The sequence below is a fragment of the Phacochoerus africanus genome, chromosome 10, assembly GCF_016906955.1.
Source record: "Phacochoerus africanus isolate WHEZ1 chromosome 10, ROS_Pafr_v1, whole genome shotgun sequence".
In the NCBI taxonomy this organism is placed as follows: Eukaryota; Metazoa; Chordata; class Mammalia; order Artiodactyla; family Suidae; genus Phacochoerus; species Phacochoerus africanus.
The window spans coordinates 121780427-121804140 of NC_062553.1; the positions used below are offsets into that span (position 1 = coordinate 121780427).

General features: G+C 47.0%; 1 protein-coding gene across 2 annotated transcripts in view; it reads left to right on the forward strand.

Moving 5' to 3' along the window:
• Positions 1-23714, forward strand: part of TSPAN5 (tetraspanin 5) — a 185501-nt gene that overhangs the window by 136209 nt on the left and 25578 nt on the right. The window contains exons 1-2 of one of the 2 annotated variants that reach the window (XM_047799159.1): positions 7469-7562; positions 17744-17794. In XM_047799159.1, coding sequence (XP_047655115.1) covers positions 7482-7562; positions 17744-17794 — 132 coding nt within the window. In that variant the 5' untranslated portion in view covers positions 7469-7481. Of the gene's footprint in view, positions 1-7468; positions 7563-17743; positions 17795-23714 lie in introns of those variants that run through there. The other variant, XM_047799158.1, reaches the window with a different exon arrangement.

The following is a 23714-nucleotide window of genomic DNA, read 5'->3' on the forward strand; positions in this document are numbered from 1 at the left end:
AGTTTTGAGAAGACGAAGTTAAAATCAGGTGGCCTATTTTACATTAGTGGCTGAAAGCCCGTCTGATGGGATTGACATGGAGCACGAATTAATCAGCCAGGGTCTCTTCATTAACTAATCACATTGCATGAACCTTCCCCGCTGGCTGAGGCTCAAGGGCAAAGCATGGGCTCTTGGCCAGCTTATTTTTCATAAACATTATGCTACCGCTATAAAAATTAACATGAACCTGCTGTATACTGTCAGCGGTTTACTTTGCCATGGCGACCTTCTCTGGTTAAACAGCTTTAAATGAAATCTTATATTGAGAATGAAAGGAAGTTCCTTGCAAAAGAAAAAAAAAAAGATTTAAAATCTTCATAATGTTTTTTCCCACAATATGATATTTAGGTCCCAGTTTTTAAAAAATCTGCTAGATCAATTGAATAATGCACAGATGACATGATACTGAAAAGTGAGCCTAGATGATGCTAAAGGAAGAGATTTTTTTCATGATGTTTTTAATTGTGATGATAGTGTTTACTGAATGCATACTACACACAAAACTCATACCTTAACTCAGTCCAATGAGGATGCTATTACTGCCTCTATTTACAGGTGAGAAAATTGAGAGACTGCCACCTTGCCTGCAGTCACACGTAGTAAATGCTGGGGCCCAGATTTGGACCATGGTTTGTCACCAAAGGCCAGGCTCATTTGATTGTGTTACTGTTCATGACTCACCCTATCCCTTGATATTATCCCTTTTAAATGAGGACAATCTGAATGGTCTTCATCTTTAACAATATTCCCAGAGTTCTTGTTGTGGCTCATCGTAAACGCGTCTGACTAGTATCCATGAGGACACAGGTTCGATCCCTGGCCTTGCTCAGTGGATTAAGGATCCGGCATTGACTGTGAGCTGTGGAGTAGGTCACACATGCGGCTTGGATCTGGCATTGCTGTGGCTGTGGTGTAGGCGCCGATTCGACCCCTAGCCTGGGAACCGCCATATGCTGCAAGGGCAGCCCTTAAAAAAAAAAAAAAAAAAGACACAAAAAAATTCCCATTTCCATGTTCACTTTTAACATTCATCTGGCTTCATCATTTTAGAAGCACATTGGTCTCTAGCATATCGTTTGATGATGTCAAATCATTTGAATGTCATGCAGCCTTTTGTTCAGAGAACAAAAAGTGGGCATCTTGAAACTAGAGGAAATAGGTGCCGCTTATTCACACATCACTCAGGCTGTTGTTCATCTTGAGATGTTTCCAAACAATTGCAATAGAAAAGGAAAATTCCAGAGTGTACGTACATGGATAGTTTGCAAAGCAGAGCCTTCCATCCTGAAGCTGTGAAGGCTTTGGCTGCAGCTTGTCCAGTAAGTAAATTAATTTCCAAGAGTCTGGGTAATAAACTCTTATATAAAGGAATGTGCAGAAGAGTGATTTGTCCAAACCCATTTCCCCTGTTAAAAGTACCTAACTCGAGAGAGCAGGGTGATATTTGTGGCTTATATGGGTTCTGTGTTAAGCCAGCGCTTGCCTCCTTAGTATGCAGTGCTCATGTTCTTGGTTGAAAAGAATCCATTCCTTTTCTTTTTATGGTGTCATGAAAAGTTGGAAAGAAGAAAAACTGAGCTGAACATACAGAATAAATAACTAAATGGTGCCGGCAGTCTGCCCTTTTGTTGTCAGACGTTCCCCCTCCTCATCCTTTGTGAGTCACTGAGCCAGTAAGACGGATCAAAGACGCCTCAGTGTAGGGAACATTCTATGTAGAAGTTTATTTGTCAGCCACAGAAAGGGAATAATTGCCCCTGGGCCTCCTTTCACATGATAATCAATGGGCTTGGATCTCCTGGGTGTGCTCCATGTATTCTGCATTCCTCTCTCGAGATGTTTTAGGTTGTGATGAAATAGGAAGCTTCAGAAAGATGACGTCAATCCACTAAAGAGAACACAAGTGTGGAAATAAAAAAAGAAAAAAAGAGCTTGAAGTGAAGGTACCTACTATTATTCTTTTTGTGCTTTTTGTAATAATGATTTTTATTTTTTCCATGATAGTTGGTTTACAGTGTTCTGTCAATTTTCTGCGGTGCAGCAAAGTGACCCAGTCACATATATATGTGTGTACATAATGTGTTTTCCTCACATTATTCTCCATCACGAGTGACTAGTCACACTTCCCTGTGCTGTACAGCAGGATCTCATTGCTTATCCATGCCAAATGCAATCGTTTGCATCTGTGAACCCCAGACTCCCAGTCCATCCCACTCCACTTATTTAATTTGATCCGAATTAGAATGTCTGTGATAGCTATTAAGAAGGCTACGTGGCATTTCTGGGGTATAGCATGTGTCTCTTCGAACTTAGCATTTCAGAAGGCCCAGTGGGAGAAAATTCAGTTCCTGTTTTAATATGAACTTGTGGTTCTCAAAGATGATTTCCTGGATGCTTTTGTTACTCATGTTATCAATAAGGTTTCATTTTAAACATGCCGAATGCTAGCAAGAAGGCAGTGTGCTCTGAATACAGTTTCCTGTAGTCGCTTTGCCTGCATGGGGTGGGAGGAGGGGGTGCAGGTGAGTGATGAGTGGCTGGTGGGGGTGGAGCTCATTTGAAGTCGTGTTGCAAAAATCGAAGTTACATCCACCTGGCGTTCTGTAACCATTCTTTGACAATCATTCTTAGCTTAGGCACAATGTTGACTGAAATCATTAGGAATATGCAGTTATTTCTTAGCAGTATTTTACAAGTCAAATGAGAACATTTGTAAATGAAAGAATTGCGTATATATATCGTATCTGACTATAGCAAAGCGGTCAGTTGAGTAACAGAGGCCCTTTTTGCCCCAGAAATGTAAATGTCGCTGTGTTTCTTAGAAAAAAGAAAGTAGATTTTTATCGGCTAAGCACACTTTTTAAAAAAAATCACAAAAATTTAACACACCCAGATACGCAGGCATAGAGAGTATTTGCATTAGGATTAAAAAAAAGACCAGAAATAGCTCTTAGACTTAACAGCTCCTCTGCCTTCTCAGCTCTAAGCTGACGTCCTACCCGGCGGACCAGAGCGAGCAAGCGTGGGTGCCAGAGAACAATGTATTGGGTGAGAGGGAAATACCAACCCTTCTCCTGTAAAACAACAACACTAAATGTCAAAAGCTGTGAAGGATCTGAGATTTTACCCTACCTGCCAACTAACAAGTTACGCTGCCACAGTGTCATGGATGCTGGCAGGGATGCCTGGCTCTAGGGTCAGAGATGTGGGACTTTATTCATCACAGCAATTCTGGTAGCCAGTGTATCAATATTTTTCACATCTTTACCTTGAGCCGCAATTTCCATGGGGTGATGCAGAGAGGGCCTGTACTAGTGCACTTAGTGAGTTGTGCTGTAGGAGGGCAACCCTGCTTTTAGGGAACCCCAAACGTTTATAATGGGCAGCAAGCCTGATGGATCCTTTGCAGGGTCCCAGCAAGCTCTATTTCTGTCTTCCAAGGCTGCCTGCAATACACTTTTTTTTTTTTAAAGATAGGCTGTCACAAATGACTCACATGTAACGCCAGCCAATTCATAAGAGTGCAAAAACTCAAGGACATTCTCTCTCAATATAGAACACCCTGGAAACAGACCCCAAATATGTAGAGATTCCACGAACAATTACTGTGCACTGATTTTTAAGGGCTCCATGTGTTCAGATGACATAGCCAGGAGTGACAAGATGTATCTCACCGTTCTTGGATCAGATGGATAAAATGTGATATTTAATACATGCAGGAGCTCTATCACGCATCCTTTTCAAAACGTTTTCTCTTCACTGGCGGTTGTTATTCTCCATTTACACTGGAGGAGACTGTTGTTTGGACTGTTGACCAAATTCACACTCTAGTTAAAGTTCTGGTTGGCACTACACCTGGGATTTCTTGACGCCCGGTCCGTGAGTCTTTGAAACACGTGGCCTAATTCTGTTTCCCTTTTGATTCCCCCACAAGGCAAAGGAAATCATTACCAGCCACTCTAGAGGTGACTCCAGGCCAGTCCCAAGTTCCTGTTTGGTAGTTGCCATCTCTCTCAACTAGTGTTGGTTCCTGCCCAGTCCTCCTGGGGGTTGTCTGGTGGTGGTGCCAGTGGTATCCGGAGTCAGAGACTAGTTTGAAAGAGGGGTGACCACTGTCTTTAATTTTTCTTGCTGCTTTACGTTATTGTCAGTTTCATTGAACACAAGCTGTTTTCCACTGTTTCAGCCCCTTGGTAGGAGAGCCCCTGTCTCTCCTGTATTTATGTATACTTAAGGGGGCAGATTCTCTTCTGTGGGCTTGGGGGGGCCCTGCCTGTCCTGGTTTCCTGCTGCTCCTCTGTCTACTTCTTTGGAGTCTCCCCTCAAGTTCCTCAGCGTGTTTCACCAGGAATCTTAACTTTTCTCCCGGGGCAATGCCTTGGTCCTCTAAGAACTCTTTAGGTGGCCTGAAGGATAACCACAGAAATGATGATTCATTGAGCGTGTCCCGTGTGCCCAGCGCTTGGCAAAGCACATATGTGCTTTATCTTCCCAGGGACCCTGCGAAATGGACTTTGCCATCTCCACGGTTTACAGAGAAAGAAATAGAGAACTGGGAGGGTAAACGATTGGTCTGAGGTCACACAGCTCATAAGTGATGGAGCTGGGTTTCTAACCCAGGTGTGGCTCTGGAGACACCTGGCTGTCTGGCCTCCTGGCCTTCATGCGATTGTGCGCGGATACTTCCCCTTGCAGGCCCAATGTTCATCCAAGTGGTGACATATCTAAAACTGCACCCGAAAATTGATCTGTCTCCTAAAATATGCTCCCAGATCCACATTCCTAACTTCAGAAATGATGCTGCAGCCTCTCAAGTTGCTTCAGCTAAAAGCCTGGGAATCCTCTTAGATTCCTCTTTCTTGCTCATCTCCTACAACAGATTCACTCATTCGTTCAGCAGCTAATTGTTTAAGGCCTACTGTGAAGTGTATATCGTACTGAGTTTGAGGGATACGGAATGAACTTGACAGGCAAGAATCCCTGCTTCCATGGAGCTTGTTTTCCTGAGCATTGATATTCCCATTTTACAGATTTGGAAACTGAGGAATAGGGAGATTGAGCGACTGGCCCAAAGCCACATATTCAGGAACTAGGCATCCTGGTTCCAAAAAACCATGGTCTTAACCTTGTACCCTGTGCTTCCTGTCACCAAGTTCCCGACAGTCCCCTCTGTGGTCTGGAGTCTCCATCCCACTCCTACTGCCTCTGCTTTTCTGGGCTGGTGTCACTGTCACCAGGGTTACTGCAGGAGCTCCCCAACTCATCGCATGGCCTGTAATCTCATCTCTCTTCAGTTCATTCTCTGCACTGTACCAGAATGACTTTTCTAAACGGCAATCGGATCCGGTGAGCGTCATGTGAAAAATCCTTTGTTGGCTTCCAGTAGCTTGGTGGTCCCCAGGGCACACACAGCCTGCCATGCTAAGGTCCCTGCTAAGCAGTCTCCAGCCCAGAGATTCTCAGACCTCACTGTCTAGCCCAGTCAGCTGGAGGACTTGGTGAGACCCAGCTTGCTGGGCCCCATCCCCAGAGTTACTGAGGAGGCAGGTCTGGGGCCCGCCTGAGAACATGCATTTCTAACAAGGGCCTGGGAGCCACAGCTGGAGTGGGACCCACACTGTGAGAAGCATCGTGAGCCCTGAGCCTGGCCAGACGGTGCTGTTCCAGGCCTGGGAACACTCGTGGATTTCCGAGGGACATGCTACTTTAGGCTTTGCGCCTTTTGCACAAGCTGCTTCCTCTGCAGGAGAAGGTCTTCCCTCTCCTCTTTGCAGCAGTTCAAGTGTCACTTCCTGGGAAGCTTTCTCTGACCCCTGCGAGGATCCCAGAGCCCTGCCTCTGTGTTTCTATGGCAACGTGTCTCTGGCATGGTGCCCTTCCTTTCCCTGTGCTGGAGTCTCGGTCTGACTCTCTTTTTCCACCCACTGCCCCTCCCTCCATGGTTAGATCTTTAAGAAAAGAGTTCCCGTTGTGGCTCAGTGGGTTAAGAACCCAACTAGTATCCATGGAGTTTCCGTCGTGGCTCAGCGGTTAACGAATCTGACTAGGAACCATGAGGTTGCGGGTTCGATCCCTGCCCTTGCTCAGTGGGTTAGGGATCCAGCGTTGCTGTGAGCTGTGGTGTAGGTTGCAGACGCGGCTTGGATCCCGCGTTGCTGTGGCTCTGGCATAGGCTGGTGGCTACAGCTCCGATTTGACCCCTAGCCTGGGAACCTCCATATGCAGAGGGAGCGGCCCAAGAAATGGCAAAAAGAGGAAAAAAAAAAAAAAGAACCCAACTAGTATCCATGAGGGTGTGGGTTTGATCCCTAGCCTCGATCGGTGGGTTGAGGATCTGGTGTTGCCGGGAGCTGTGGTGTAGGTCACAGAAGGGACCCTGCTCTGGCGTTACTGTGGTCGGATGTAGGTGTAGGCTGGGAGCTGCAGCTCCGATGCGACCCCTAGCCTGGAAGTTTCCATATATGCCACAGACGAGGCCCTAAAAAAAAAAGGAAAGAAAAAGAGATTTTTCACCTTTCTGTCCCTGGCACCTAGCATAGTGCCCAGTATATATTGAAGGTATGTACTTATGAAACGAATTGAAATGTATAATCCTACTTGTGCTTTAAAAAAGAGTAATCCTATTTTAATTTTTGCATTCACCTTGAAGTCTTGCCTAAGATGTTTCTTTAGAACTTTCAGCTGTTTCGATCCCCAAACAGCATACATCTGAGAGTATTAAATTTTCCAAGCTGCCCTTAGCTGGAGCGGCACTGCTTGGCTGTTTAATGCAAACAGCAGGAGCTTAATCCCACTGAGGCTGTTTGTCTACAGTAACTCACTTCTCGTACCCATGTTTTGAAAGACTTGAGTTATCCCTCCGTCCTCCTCAGCCTTCAGAACCTCTCTCTGGTCTGTTCTTAGCCTTGGTTTTATCTAATCAGAGAATGACAGATGGACTAGCCCAGGCTGTGTAAGCCTGGCTTTTACGGAGACGAAAATCAGTGGGCTGTGAACTTGCAGCCTCCCGATTGCACAATCCCCCACGTGCCTTTCATGTGCCTGCGCTGGCAGAGTGATTTCCAAGAGGAATACAGTTTTTACTGCCTGCCCAGCCCTCCCCTTTTCTCTCCCTTCCCATCTCAGATTACTCCTTCTGGCCAGAATGTTAAACTCCAAACTCTAACAAAGGGGTCTCTGAACAAGACGGTCCCTGGATCTTAGGCGTTTCTTTGAGGGGTGTTCCGGCTTCTTCTGGGGCAGCTCGGGCTCAAAGGCAGAGGCCCTTCCCTCCTCTCTGGGAGAACAGGAGGGAGATCCCGGGCCCACAGTGCTTGGGAAGACACCGCTCTGCTTTGGGAAGCGTTTCTTGAGCTCTCGCCGCATCGTGCTGCTTCCGCAGTTCAGCCAGCAAGCCAGAAGATAGGCCTTTCTAAGTCAGGTCAGAGTGTGGCTGAGTTATGTGTAACTTCTCACCCCAAGTCCCAACAGCTTACTGGGTCATCTGGAACCACCAGAGCCTCTGTTCAGCTCTCTGGAAGGTACAGCATCCTACACCAGATCGCTCTTAGTCCCGAGACCCCCATGATGCTCACGGCTGTTCTGCGTATTTAATTGTTTACAGGGAGCTTGTTACAGGACTAAGGCTGAAGGAAATTAATCTGGTCTCATTTCTTTTTCGTTGTTGTTCCTAGGTATAGTTCTTTTTTAACTCAATGAATTGTATGATAGTTATCGTTGGCCAACCATCCTCCCAACCCAGTTTTAGAGCATTTCCATCCCAAACCCCCAGCCCATCCCTGCGCCCCCTGAACCTGTCTTCTTTGGTGACCGTAAGTTTTGCAAAGTCTGCGTGGTCTCTTATTTCTGTCTTAGGACCCTTTTGGGTGCACGTGACCGAAAGCCCCTAAGTAGCTTGAGCTAAGACGGGAGGTGGGGGGGGGGACCCAGGGGCCCAGGGTGGATCAGGATCAGGAAATGTGGCCAGGGGTCGTGGGAGGTGAGGAGCAGAGCGTGCTCAGGAATAGAAGTCCACCTTGGTCTCTGTCTGCTTCTCCATCTGCAGGCTCTCTCCAGCACCCCAGTCTGTTCCAGCAGGAGGGAGATCGATGCTGACAAAAATCACCGTGTCCATACCTGATGTCTGGGGAAGAGAGACTCAGGCTCAGCCTTGTATTTGATAAAGAGCTCTTCCTGAGTCGCAGCCCCCACCTTGATCCCCCTCAGCCTGGAAGGGATTGAGAGGGTCCTCCTTGGCATATGTGGCTGCAAGGGCCCACCTTTGGGGGTGGGGGCCAATTTTCAAAAAGGGGATGTAGATTGAGAAATTGCCCCAATCAGCAGTACTTACAATTTATACCCCACGTTCTTCCAGAATGATTGTGTTTTTTAAAAATGGATATAATGAAGCCAAAACGCATCACAGAGGATACAATATAAAAACGAGAAAGGATGTTTGGGAGGGTTAGGGAGATGGATGATGCATCAAGAAGCCCTGCTGGAGACAGACTTCCTATAATGGGAGATTACAGGATCAGGAGGTTTTTAAATTGCAGGGCTGGTTGCACCCAGAATCCAGGATCAGACTGCTAAGAAATAATTTGAAGTTAAACATGATCTCGGTAGTCAGACGAGAGTTTGTGTCTTCTAAGGGCGCAGGGACTCTTGTATACACTGTTCCTGGACGGAGCCTCCAGCCTGCGTCAGGAGAGGCAGGTGATTCATTGCAGGGCGGGTGCTGCTGCCCCTTAAATAGGCACACGCTCTTGGCTTAACACAGACCTGTCACTGCTTTCCAGTCCTGTGTTTATACACGTCAGTTAAGGGTACATGCGGCAAGAGGTGCAGGAGTTGAGATGAGAGGGGCCTTCAGTCACTGGTGAACGTGGCTGCCTTCTCACCCTCGGGGAGGCGGGACTGGGAACAGGATTTCCCCTGACCACGGTGGGTCTGAGGGCAGGAGGAGGCTGAGAAAGGCCTGAGGACAGGGTGGGACCTACTGTGTAGGAAGTACCGACGACTCAGCACTTTTTAAATTGACTTTTATTGGCGTAGAGTTGATTGACAGTGTTGTGTTAGTTTTAGGTGTACAGCTGCGTGGATCAGTCATGCATATAAACATATCTTTTTTTCCCATATAAGTTACTACAAACTGAGTAGATTTTCCTGTGTTAGACAGTAGGTTCTCATTCATTCTGTTTTATGTAGTAGTGTGTATATTATTCCCACCCTCCCAATTCTTCCCTTCCCCTCAACAGTTTCACCTAGGGTAACCATAAGATTGCCTTTTTTTTTTTTTTTTTAAAGTAAGTTCATTTGTGTCATTTTTCTAATTAGATTCCACAAATAAATGGTAGCATACGGTATCTTTCTCTGTCTGACTTATTTCACTCTGTGTGATGATCTCTAGAGCCATTCATATTGCTACCAGGTCCTCACATAGTCACTTTGACCCCTACAGTTGTGGATGTTTTTGGTTTTGGCTTTTTTTTTTTTTTTTTTTTTTGGTCTTTTTAGGGCCACACCCACAGCATATGGAGGTTCCCAGGCTAGGGGTCTAATTGGAGCTGCAGCTGCCGGCCTATGCTATCGTCACAGCAGTGCCAGATCCGAGCTGCATCTGGGACCCACAGCACACCTCATAGCAACGCCGGATCCTTAACCCACTGAGTGAGGCCAGGGATCGAACCTGCGTCCTTGTGGATCCTAGTCAGATTCGTTCACCACTGAGTCACGACGGGAACTCCTTCTACAGTTGTTGTGTGCATTTCCTTGGGGGCCCATAGTCGCTCCCTTAGACAGATGAGAACCGAGGGGCTCTAGGAAGTCAGGAAACCCTCTGTCAGTTCTTTGTCTCCCCAGCAGAAACCGCAGTCACCGTCACAGGCTTCAAAGCCCTACCAGCATGGCTCCTGTTAGCCACTGTCCTTTGCGCGCCGCCGTCCCTCCAGCGAGCCTGGACACCTTGGCCTTAGGGCCTTGGCCAGGCCCCCGGTGCCTGGAACCCAGCTCCCCGGCATCTGCCAGTCAGCTCCTCCTGCCCTTCACGTTTTCACTTACGCGGCTTTCTTAGTGGAGACTTGCTTTGTCCCCTCAGTGTCCCAGCACCTCCTTTGGCCCTGGGCCACACTGATTTCCCTTATGCTGTTCTCGCTGTTCCGTTTTCCCACAGTGCTTCTCATCGTCTACAGTTGTGTGTTACCTAACTCACTGATGCTACTTTTTATCATCTTTCCCTCCCCACGCACCCCAGCTGGAACGGCAGCCCCAAGAGCAGGCACATTTGTCTGTTTTGCGTCCTGATTTATCCAGGGACCCCGGAGGGCTCATAATAGATGCACAGGGAACACGAGGGGAATGAGTGAAGAGCCTTTGCTGAAATCACAGAACTGCGTTCCGGCCGCGGGGAAGAGGCTGTCCGGGCGAAATGAAGTGAGAGAGGTTGACCTGGCTCAGTTGGGGAGTGTCCTCGGTGCCAGTGTGGGCTTTATCTGCCATGCCATCGCGTCATGAGGACTCCAGACCATCTGAATAAACAAACTGGGACGTGGGGACCCGGTGGCAAAATTGGGATGGCCTTTCTGTGTATTGAATTTTCCACCGGCCCGTGTTTAGTCCTCTGACACGGTGAGAATCACGCCCACAGGCATTTTTATTCCTGCGTTCGGCCTCCGCGTTCTGAAGACAACACGGATTTTGTTCACGTAAGTGTGCAGCACACTTGTGTGGCCTCTTGGACCTCACCCACCCCTGCCTGACCTGGGGTGTGGATCACGCTCACGCGTCAGAAAACAGCCGATAAAAGGTACACACGGCGGTTGCAGGGAAGTACATCTTTCGTGATGGCCTGCTTTCTCTTTCCTCTTTTCTGTGCCAAATGTTTCAAGTGAATCTATCCTGTTTATTCAGGCAGAGTTTACACATTTTAAAAACAACTTCATCAGGACAATGAAGGAAGAACAGTTCTTTCCATTGTTATTAAATGACAATACTATTTTCGAGGCGCCCCTTGAGGTGAGCTGGACCTGATGTTCATTCTCCTCTGTCGTGTTTACTTGGCTGCCTTGTTATCTTGAGTCTGTTCACAGGATGCTGGGCAGATGCCATGGATGTCCTTGTTATTTTTTCAGCAACGAGGATTGAAAATACTCATGTGAGGGTTGCCTGTGGACTGTAAATATACATCTACACCTTACCCCTTCCTTTTATGAGTAAGAGTGGCAGGAGGTGGTGGACATGTGTATAGGTTTTCAATCATGAACGTTTTCATATATATGCAAGCTGAAATTTGCTGCAGAGAGAAGTCTGGTAATGGCCAAAATACCTATGAAAGAAAACGGTCCTTCAGAAATGCTGCTAGATCTCAAGCTAGTTATGAAATTGACACCGAGAGTTATTTCTGCCCGAGGGGATGAAAGATGGATTTTGAAGAGCCATAGTCTCCACGTAGAAGATGCCAGAAACACAGGCATTATCCTTCACACCTCCCTCTCCTTCACCCCTGCCTCCACCCCTTCACCATATCCAGGCATCACGGGAAATGTCAGTTTTACTTCTAAATACTCTCAATTCCATCTGCTTCTAGGCGATGTTTCAGTTTGGGACACAGATCTTGTCCGCATGACCAAAGCTCCTTCCTCCGAGCTGCTGTGGATCTACTCTGACCTCTCTGGAGTCTTTTCTGCCACCCAGATCATTTTTCCAAAGCCCAAGAATGAAAAAGACCTGCCTTCTCACCCCGACCCAGCCTACTACCTATAGACGCCCTTGAAGTGGCGTAGGGCCACTCTTGGGGTGATGACTGAATTCCTTGATGAGGCTTACGAGGCTCTTGCAGGGCCGTTCCTGCTTGCACCTCTCACTGCAAACCTGCCCCATTGTCTGTGCACCAGCGATTCCTTTTACTTGCTGTGCTGCTCTCAGCACAGGGAGAGCCTCCCTGGACTTTTCACTGAGCACAGGAACTGTATCTGTTTTCTTACCTCCGTTTATCCCAAGACAAAAGCAGTGCCTGGCGCGAAGCAGGAACTCAAGAGTATTTATTGAAGGTGGTGGGTAGATGGATGAATGGCTTCTTGAAGCATCTGTTTTTGTACCAGTTAGAATGGAGCACTGGTCCATTTCTAATGTGTTGAAGACGCAGCTAGGACAAAAACAACAGAGGGAGGAAGAGATTTTCTACTCGTAGGTCTCCAAGGAAAGGGGGCAGATGTGTGTCTCCTGGCTTGGTCACATCCTAGGGCCATTTTCCTCTCTAGCTTTACCTCAGGCTCAGCTCTGCTGGCTCTTGTCCTGCCATGCGTGGCAGGCTTCCATAATCTCACCACTCATTCCCTAAGGCCATTCTCTCTCTCAGTCAGGAAAACGTACCTTGACCTTGAATGCCTAGAAATGAAAGGAGCAAGGTTTAGTCTTAGGATATAAGTTTCAGTATGATTCTCCATATCTTATTTGGCTGGACAAACAATTTATACGCATTAGCCAAGTGCTATAATAGTCTTGACCTTGGACTGAGGCGTCAGGTTTCCTGAGCAGCCCAGGCACCTACAGAATCTTGGGAGACTTAATTCTAAGTCTCAGTTTCCTTATCAATGGAATGGGGATAATACTGCTACTGCAAGGGATTGCTATGGGAGGCTTAGACCAGCAGTGTCCAATAATGATATAGTGCTGTCCACTTATATCATTTAAATGTTCCAGGACCTGTGTGTGTGTGTGTGTGTGTGTGTGTATTTATTTATATACATATATATTTCTTGTCTTTTTTTTTTAGGGCCACACCCAAGGCATATGGAGGTTCCCAGGCTAGGGGTTGAATTTGAGCTGCAGCTGTCGGCCTACACCACAGCCACAGCAACGCCAGATCTGAGGCATGTCTGATCTACACCGCAGCTCACAGCAGCGCTAGCACCTTAACCCACTGAGTGAGGTCAGGGATCGTACCCTTGTCCTCATGGATACTAGTCAGATTTGTTTCCACTGAGCCACGACAGGAACTCCCCAGGACCTGTATATTTTAAAGTATGCATAAAATGCCTAATGCCTTCAACACAGGGACATATAGCCATTATTTTGTAGCTTTAGATGGAGTATAATCTATAAAAAAAATTGAATCACTATATTGTACACTTGAAACGAATATTGTAAACCAACTATAATTCTATAAATATGTGAAGTAAGTGAATTAATTTTAATGTATTTAACCCAGTGTAGCCAAAATATTATTTCAACATGTGATCAAAAATAAAACAACTAGAAATTCCCATTGTGAGTCAGCAGTAACAAACCCAACTAGTATCCATGAGGATTCGGGTTCAATCCCTGGCCTAGGTAAGTGGGTTAGGATCCAGCGTTGCCATGAGGTGTGGTGTAGGTCACAGACACAGCTTGAATCCTGCATTGCAGTGGCTGTGATTGTAAACTGGCAGCTGCAGCTCCCATTGGACCCCTAGCCTGGGAACCTCCTTGGGCCGCAGGTGCGGCCCTAAAAAGCCAAAAATAAAAAACAAAACAACTGTGAAACAGATATTACTCAGCCATAGAAAAAGAATGAAGTAATGCTATTTGCAGCAACATGAATGGACCTAGGGATTATCATCTGAGTGAAATAAGTCAGAGAAAGATAAATATACGATATCACTCATATGTAGAATCTAAAAAAAATGACAAGTGAACTTGTTTATGAAACAGAAATAGACTCTCAGACATAGAAAACAAACTTAGGGTTACCCAAGGGGAAAGGGGGGGGTGAGAGGGATAAATTAGGACTTTGGGATTAACAGATGCACATCACTGTATACAAAATAAATAAGCCACAGGCACCTACTGTATAGCAAAGGGCACTATACCCAGTATCTTGCAATAACCTATAATGGAAAAGAATATGTATTCGTGTGTGTGTGTGTATAACTAAATCACTTTGCTACACATCCGAAACTAACACAACATTGTCAATTAACTATACCTCAATTAAAAATAAGCACCTGTTAAAAAAATCAACAACTCTGAAGATCTTTTACATTCTTTATATTAAGTCTTTAACATCCACTGTGTATTTTACACCTACTAGCACGTCTCCATTGGAACTAACCACGTTTCAAGTGCCTAATAGTCCGGGGCTACTATATTAGGCAGTGCTGTTTTAGCTCTTTCGCACAAAACACCGTACCTAGCACGGCACTTGGTTCATACGTAGCATTCGATAAATGTTGGCAAAATTACCATTCATTTAAAACATCAAAAAGCGGGTGGACAAACATTTGTCTGCCTGTTGGCACATATCGCCACATGGGAAGATGCCTCAGATCTGGTTTCGTTTCTGTTTCAAAGGAGTAGAGAACTGACTTGAATGGGCTTGGTGGTTCCCTGTAAGGTGGCCTCTGGGTTTCAAAATAAGGTTAGTTGAGGAGGTTTATAATGGCCTCCTCTTAGGGAGGTGGGAGTAGGGAAACTCAGCGTGCTTCAAGTGCTGCGTGCCTGTCTCTGTTTCTTGGCTTTTCTCTGTTTAATTATCTGGAGCTGGAACAACTTGATTTTAAAACAAAACATATGGGCTGCGAGTAATGGGGAGGACGTTTGCTGGTGATGGAGCGCCAAAGGCATGTGCAAGTGGGGGGCCCCCCGGCCCCGCACCCCCTGCTTGGTGATCGATTGCTTTCCTTGACTTGGCATTCAGCGTGCTTCCTCCAAACTCCCAAACTTTTGTTTGGAAAGTCACAGTTAAGGCAGGAAATATTGGAGCAAGATTATAAAGGGAATCTGGAGTTGTCTTCGGGTCCTGATTTTTTTTTTTCCTCTCTCTCTCTCCTTGGTCTCCAGTCAGTTTATATGACTCAGGAAAGAAAACGCTTTTTCAAAGTGCCGGGAAGAGTGAGGAGAACTTTCTCCCTAGAAAGCTGACCCACCGCTGAATTTCTCTGTTTTCTACTTTAATCCATTGCTGACCCACCCCAGCACGGAGCATGTCTGCCTTACCGCCAGTTCTTAATATGCAGGCAAGGTTTTCATGGCTTTTTTACCTCCTCATCTTGCCTTTGCTTCCCGGGGGCGGGAGTGTAGGATGTCTTTGTCAGATACCATATCATCACAACCTGAGTGCCTCAACTTTTCTGTCCCACGGCAGAAAGAGGGCTTCATCAGACTGATAAGAACACGTACGCTGTTCCCTTCATGGCTCAGGGGTTAACAAACCCAGCTAGTATCCATGAGGACGCAGGTTTGATCCCTGGCCTCTCTCGGTGGGTTAAAGATCTGGCCCTGCCGGGAGCTGTGGTGTGGGTCGCAGACACGGCTCAGATCCGGCGTTGCTGTGGCTCTGGCAAAGGCCAGCAGCTGTAGCTCTGACTCAGCCCCTGGCCTGGGAGCCTCCATATGCTGCGGGTGTGGCCCTCAAAAAAAAAAAAGAACATGCTTATTGATGTTAGATGCATCTTGCCTCACTTCTCTGCCTCTCCACTCGGACACCGTGTGCCTCTGAGCAGGTCAAACTCTCTCAGCCTCATTTTTGCTCATTCTTAAACTGGAGTTAATAATAGTGTCTCTTTCAGAGTGAAATTTTCGCAACGCTTAAGAGAGACACTGCATACAAAGCACTGAGCCTGGTGCCTGGCCGGCAGTGAAGAGCCATAAATGTTAATGACGAGGCAGTCACCTGTGACCCCTCTTCAGCAGCAAGAGGGACGGGGACCACAACGTGCCACCACATCTTACGCTTTGCTTGGGGTGACCCCGTGATTAAATACTGCTTTGGGGACATGACCAGACACATGTCCACAAAGAGCTTTAGCCTCGGAAAACCATGCATTTCACGGGGCCGAGTTTGATGTCTGTGTGGGTGACGTCAGGCATTCCGTGAGTTCTAGGTCTGATGGGCTCCTGTGTGTGTGTGTGTCCCCTGTCACCCTAGCGTGCCTGGGACCTATGTGTATGAGGGTGACAGGCCGGATAGCCTTATTTTTGGATTACACAGTCCTCCAAACCTTTTGACTCCTTTGGGGGACTGGTGCATTTGTGCATTGGTTTTGCATCAGAATTGGAGAGCGAGATAGCATTCTGGCCAGGGTAGTGGAGGGACTGACCGTGGTGGGTTTGGGTTGGGATGTTGAAAACAAATTTCTCGAAGCACTTTCCAGACCTCCGAGCAAGGGTAAGAAGAAAGGAGTTCTCGGTTTTCGCTACATCAAGGACACACGGGAACCTTTTCGGTGTAGGGGCTCAGAATGCATTGCATGCAGTCTCGCCCCAGCGTCAGAAAATCATCAGAGGATTTGGGAAGTTGTGCTCTCAAAAGACACCACCAGCTTCTCAGGGCCATCGGCCCTTTGTGTGTTTTCCGGTTCCTTCGTTCCCCTCTGCTCCTGCTGTTTCCTAGCCCATTTCAGATTTATTAGCAGTTGCCTACAAGCGTCCGTAACTCCCTGCCGAGGATGGCAGAGACCTCGCCGGGTGGACCCTTCTCAGATGTCCCTGAAACTGGAGAGAGTAACCACCCTCACCCTTGTTTGCTCGGCACCCCGCTTCTCAGCGGCCAGCTTCCCTGACATTTAACTTAATCAAGATGTTAGTCAAATAAACAGCGTGCGCCACTGCCCCCCGGACGGAACGTGCTGCCACCCGCCCGGCCTCTCTTCACTTTGGCGTTTGGAGGGGAAACTCAGGGTTGCTCTTAACTAAGGTGTGTCTTTCCTCACGGCCGGTTACACCCAGTCCTGATCCCTGTACTCTTAATGAGTGGACAGCCCTGTGCAATGGGTCACAAGACCCGGGATACTCTGGTTATACAACACGCCCTTGTTGTAGGTACAATCAAGGGAAGAAAGCAATTGAACGATGAGATGCCATCACTTTTAAGACCCATCCCAATTTCAGAAATGTTAAAATATTGTGGGAAATGTGTATCCTAACACACATGGAATACAGGGAGATCTCATCAAAGTGGACCGTCCACCTGGTTACCGACTGCTCCCCCCCCACCCCCACTCAATGCAGCTGACGGATGGCTGAGGGGGTCTGTGTGTGCTTCCACCCCATCTCGGGTGTCAGCTGTGTGCTCTCTGAGGGATACATGAAGTGACGGTGCTGAGTTGAGACCAGGCCAAGTTGTGGCGCCCTCTCAACTATAATCTTAAGACATGGAAGTTTCTGGCAAACAGAAGAATCCAGACATTTTCGTCTTAGGATGACCTTGAACTTGATAAGATTCATGTTCCCTTTTGAAGGCGTGATAAAGAGCTTGCTGAGGCTTCAGGGGCTTCTGCACGCCCTCCCTGCCCCAGCCCAGTCCTGATGGCATGATGGTGAGGGGACTGTCACCAGCTCTTCTAAAGTGATGCCCCGAGTTATCCATTTTCTAATGAACGCCATGCTCAGATTTATGGGGACACTTACTGTTTCCTCTCCTATCCGAAAAGACAGCATCAAACATTATTGATGACTTTAATTTCACTCGAGATTCTCCCTAATTACTATGCTTCATAAGCTGGATGACTTCTAAGCAGGTGTCCCCAACGCTTCTTAATGCTGCAATGACTTTCATCAAGGGGCGATGGTATTTCTTTGCCTGTTAAGGACCGAGAGTCAGATTTGAGAGAAAACTGTTTCTCATCAGGTAAAGCAACGAGGGCATTGATGAAGAGTTTTTTGTTTTTGTTTTTGTTTTTTTTTTGTACCAGCGAAAACATGGCATTTACCCTCATACTTACACCGCTTTCTCCCTTTCTTGCAGTTTTTGGGAATAGCATTTCTTGGAATCGGACTGTGGGCGTGGAATGAAAAAGTAAGTTCAACATCATTAAAATGCACACATTTCAGTTGGTTGCCCACATTATCCACTGTCTCTTTTTCCCATTGACAACTGCCGAGTGTATGAAAGCATGGCGCTTGAATGAAAACATATTCTTGGAAGAGCATGTCACCGTTGAAGGATTCTTGAGGAATGGAGCCTAAATTGGCCACTGCACCAAAATAATTACGGAAAGAACAAAACGCGTGTATAACGAGAGACTGTGGGTTGGAATTTTATCAGTTGGCTGGAAAGACATGTTCCCATAGACATTTCCTCACTTGGGCACAAGAATTTTAGTAATTTATAAACAACACTAAAGCACCTGTAGCCTTTTTCTCTTTTACTTTTTAAAAATAGCCCTTTAGACGATTACTCAGGCCATTAGAAATGCATTGTGTGCTAAATGGTTAGCATGTGGTATGTATGAAAGAAGCTAGTTATGATTCATGTTCAAACATCAGATAAACTTCTCATGAATGCTCAAGAATGTGCACACTGGTCTGCCAGTCGAAAGTGTGAAGGAATATTCAGAATTTGTTATCAAATACATCATTGGGAGTTCCCTTCGTGGTGCAGTGGAAACGAATCTGACTAGGAACCATGAGGTTAGGTTTGATCCCTGGCCTCACTCAGTGGGTTAAGGATCCAGTGTTGCCGCGAGCTGTGGTGTAGGTTGCAGATGCGGCTCGGATCTGGTGTTGCTGTGGCTGTGGCATAGGCCAGTGGCTACAGTTCCGATTAGACCCCTAGCCTGGGAACCTCCATATGCTGCAGGTGCAGCCCTAAAAAGACAAAAACAAAAAACAAATAGATCATTGTACAAGGAAAAATCTGGAATTATGGAGAAGGCTACAGTGAAGAGGGAGTGTTCCGGGTAGTTTATTCTGTGAGTAACATACTGAGGACAGCATCACCCTGTGTCTTTGCCTCCATGCTTTTTGTTGTTGTTGTTTTTTTGGTGGTTTTAGGGCTGCACCCGAGGCACATGGAGGTTCCTAGGCTAGGGGTCGAATTGGAGCCATAGCTGCTGGCCCACCCCACAGCCAGAACAACACGGGATCCAAGTTGTGTCTTTGATCTACACCACAGCTCATGGCAATACCGGATCCTTAACCCACTGAGCAAGGCCAGGGATCAAACCTGCATCCTCATGGATACTAGTCAGATTTGTTTCTGCTGAGCTATGACAGGAACTCCCCCCGCCATGCTTTCAATTTTTTCTCTGCAACTTCTACTGAGACCAAGCACTGGAATTCAGAAATAAATATGAACTCCCTTTCTCTTCTTTGGAAGTGAAATTATTGGCAGCATTTCATCTATTCTGGCATTTGGCTACCCACTAAAGCTTTATTACCTCCCACCTGTGACAGCGAGGGGATGGATGGATTGCTTAAAAGTTGTCACCTAAGCTTAGCTGAAGTTCTCCCAGAAGACTGTTCTCTTCTGTGTTGATATTTTACCCTCTGAGCTTGACCAGGGCCTGAACTGTTAGGTGCATTAGGAAAGGAGAGAGAAACTAAGAAAGTCCAGCAAGCAAAAGCCCCTCAGACGCAGGAACAAATTGCCACAGATAAAACAATGTTTAGCTAGATTGCCTCAAATAAAACTTAAAGTAAATCCAGAGTTTTGAAATCGAACCCCCCTCTGTTTCTTTACAGAATGCTTCTATAGAATGTGAAATGTTTTGCAGAAAATAAAGTACCTTCCAGCAACCTTATGAGGAAGGGCAGTGATTATACATAAAGGGGGACAACGAAGTTCCCCAAACAGAGACAATTTTATCTCTGGGCATTTTTCTGTTGAATCTGCTGGTCTTCTTTGGGGTGATGCTTAGCTTCTGCCTCAGTCCCCTTGTAAGCCTGGAGATTTGTATTGGTGAAATCTCAGAAATTCTGCTTTCCGAAGCCTTCTGTTTGGCTCAGTGCCAGATTATACAGCTTTTTATAACCCTCTTTTAATCAGTCCGTTTCTCTCTGCTTTGAAAGCAGATGCTGGAAGGCATTATATGAACTAATTGTCTGTTCTAGCAATAAATAGACAATTCGTTGTTTGGAAGGGTTTTTTTTCTTTTTTTTCTTTTTTTTTTTCCCTCTGCAAAGTATAATTATCCTTTTGTTTCATCAGTTGCCCCAGATGTCTCTTCTCTGATAAAAATCACCAAATTCTAAACCCAGCAGTGTCATCCAAGTATCAGAGCGAGGGGTTGATGCAGTCTTTAGAGACAGATTAAAAGGAAAAAAAAAAAAAAAGAAAAGAGGGACTTCCCTCCTTTGTCAGGGCCAGGATCAGCAAATGGAAAGTTTTCTCCGGAGAGCTGAAGTCACTTGGCTAAGGTTACCCAGCTACTGTGCAGCACAGCTCTGCGAGCTGGGACCCAGCAGAGGAAGTAGGGGTAAAGGATACATAGCCACCCAGTGTGGTGCACCCGGCTGTGTGTCTGGGCCCTGGGCCTGGGGATGAGGAGGTAGCAGTGGATGCTGCAGAGACCCTGCCCCTGGGGCCTGCGTTCTCATGAGGACTTTGGCAGTAAGCTATGCACTAGCCAGGACTACATATGCAAGTGTGGGTGGGTGCTGCTGGGAGAGTGTAGGGTAAGGGCTAGGGAGGGGGGAAAGGTCTCTTTTATTTTTTATTTTTGCATGTGTGTCTTTTTGCCATTTCTAGGGCCGCTCCTGCGGCATAAGGAGGTTCCCAGGCGAGGGGTCTCATCGGAGCTGTAGCCGCCAGTCTATGCCACAGCAACGCGGGATCCGAGCTGCGTCTGCAACCTACACCCCAGCTCACGGCAACGCCGGATCCTTAACCCACTGAGCGAGGCCAGGGATCAAACCCGCAACCTCATCGTTCCTAGTTGGATTCGTGAACCACTGCGCCAGGACGGGAACCCCCCAGGAAAGGTCTCTTGTAGATTGAGTAGTTGGGGACAGCCTCCCTGAGGAGGGGCCCTGGGCCAGAGACCTGGATAAAGCGGGAGGGTTCTGCAGAGCACCCGGGGAGTGGCGTTCCAGGCAGAGGGAACAGTGAGCACAATGGCCCTGAGTCCGGGACCAAGCGATTGCGAGGAACAGGAAGAAAGCCTGTAGGACTGGAGGGATGGATACCAGAGCAGGAAGGAGGGACTGTGGCAAGAGAGGCAGGCAGGGTCCTGCAGAAGTTGGGTAGGAGGAGGTCACCAGGGCATTTTGAACGGGGGCCTCCTGATCTGGCATTTTTTTTTTTTTTTTTTAAATCACTCTGGTTGCTGTGTGGGGAAAAAAAAAAAAAACAACAAAAAAACCCTCACAGCTCTGGGGCTGAAAAGATCTGAGTTCAAACACTGACTCCTCCATTTATGATCAGTGTGACATTGTGCAGCCCCGTTACCTTCTCTGAGATACCCTTTCTTCGTTGATGCATTGGGCACACAAATGCCATCTCATGGGCTTGCTGCATGGATGAAATGAGAGGGCTTCCAGCGCAGGGCCTGGTGTAAGGTAAATGCTCTCTGGAGACAGGTCCCTCCCCTGGCTGCACTACTGTAGTCTGGGGATGAGAGCGGAATGGTGGCTTCGAAAGCTGCCTCAAATTTCAGCAGAGTTCTAGGCTCTGATCCATGGACCCAAGAATTGGCTTCGTTATTTGTTGTTTGTTTGTTTGTTGGGTTTTGTTTTGTTTGTTTGTTTTTGCTTTTTAGGATTGCACCTGCGGCATGTGAAAATTCCCAGGACAAGGATTGAGTCAGAGCTATAGCTGCTAGCCTGCGCCACAGCCACAGCAACTTGGGATCCGAGCTGAGTCTGTGACCTACACCACAGCTCATGGCGACATCGGATCCTTAGTCTACTGAGTAAGGCCGGATCAAACCTGCATCCTCACGGATACCAGTTGGATTTGCTTCTGCTGCACCACAACGGGAACTTGAGGCGTCTCTTAAGGAGGCTGTGACGTGTTGTTGATTGACCTGGTAACTGCAGAGGCTGCTCTGTTGAAGCCCTCTGGGTTAACTTCTCGTCTGGACCAGGCTGACGTTCTGAGGTGAACCACAGCCAGACAAGGGTGATGGGCCACACGCACCTGCGGGGGCCGTACTATCAGCCCACCACGGATCAGTAAATCCCCCCAACAGAGATGTGACATTTCCTTGAAAAGAAGCCTGGAGGGTAAATCCCCAAACTGGGGTCACAGCTGAAAGGATCTGATTTCCTTAATAGATGGGGACTTTACACGTTTTTATGTGTGAGCCCAGAAATTATTACCCTCATACTTAGTTCACGCAGGTTGAGCTTTAAACCTAGACTGATTTGACAGTTGAATATTTGACATAATAATTAAATAACTTATTTTCTCTAAATTCCAAACCAACTGTCAAGATACAAATGATGAGTGTCTCCGGGGGAAACTGGTTTGTGTGCGGGTTTCCAGAAATCATAGGATCTGCTGTTTCAGAAGGAACATTGACAGTCAGCATGAATCCCCTCTCCCGCAGGCTGGGTAATGTCCAGCCATAATCAACTCATTCATTCAAAGAACTTGTTTTGGGCACATAACGTGGGACTCTGGGCATGTAATTCTTCAGGGAATTTATATTCCAGGAGAGGTGTGCCTATATACATAAAATATACATGTATATACACCTAATACATTGTAATATGCTAATTTGGAGCATATGTAAGGTTTTTTTAAAAAACAATTCCTTTGGCAATGTACTCACCACTTGGCTATCTCTGGGTCTCTCTTACAGTTAGAAAGATGTTGCACTATCAAATTAGAATCATGTCCTACTTAATTTCATTCACTGATGGTGGGTCTACCCTGTTGGATCTCACAGCAAGCCCTTCTCCATAATAGTCCTGGGGGTATCCAGGGTTTGATTCCTTCTGAGTTTCCAGGCTAAACATCGGATCCTCTCTGGGTCCCTTCTCTGCCTTAGTCTTGCTCCTCTCCCCTCCTTCTAGTGTGTCTGCTGTACCAGGGAGAGGGTGCTTTAGGGGCCGTAGAGGGTATGGCTGGACCATTTCCCTTCTCTCCTGCCTACTGATGATGCAGCTTGAGATGACACAGTTAATTGCCGACAGTCCCAAATTGGTCTCAGATCCAGCACAGTTCACTTCCTCCACCTCACATCTGGCTGATTTTCAGAGTCAAGTGCAAGAGTCCGCATGGACCCAGGTCTATTCCACCTGCCTCTCCACCTGCTGACATTGCTTTGGAGCCCGCAGCTGTTAGCCAGCCCACTCCCCATTCCACTCAGCTGGATTTTAGCTGTACTTTTGATCAGCCTCCTCCCTCAGTTCCTACTCTAGCTCGGGCCTTCCTTTAGCTCTTGCCCCACTGCCACCAGGGAAGCTCTGATTCCCTAGGTCTGAGGTGGACCCTGGGAGGCTCGATTTTAGCAAGCTTCTTACATTGTTTTGATTGTAGTCAGGTGTAGGCACCACTGATCGAAGCCACTGACATGGTGAGCAGGCCAAGGACAGAACCCAATGACACGTCGCTAGAAATTTTCTTTGGGGTGGACCCTCATTCACTTATGTGTGCCCTTGGGTGTCATCAGTCACAGAATTTCTAATCCATCTACTTGTCAATACATTGGACTCTCTCTCCACATCTCATCTTTGTCTCTGGATAAACCAGTCTAGGCCTTACCTGAACCTGGCACTATTCCTGTTCACTCCTATTGAACCCATGCTGGGTCCTGGAGCGCATCATTTTCTTAGCCAGTTTACCCAGAAACCTTTATCAGTAAAGCATGGACTTGACCGTGTGGTTCCTTTAAGGTGTGGTTTATCATTCCTGTCTTCTAGGAGCACTTTCCTCAGTGGGCTTCTAAGATAACACATCCTCCTGGGTTTCCTACCTCATGAGCGCTGCCTTCTTACGCCCCTTTGCAGGGTCCAGCTTGCCTCTTGGACCTCTGGATTTTAAGGTGCCC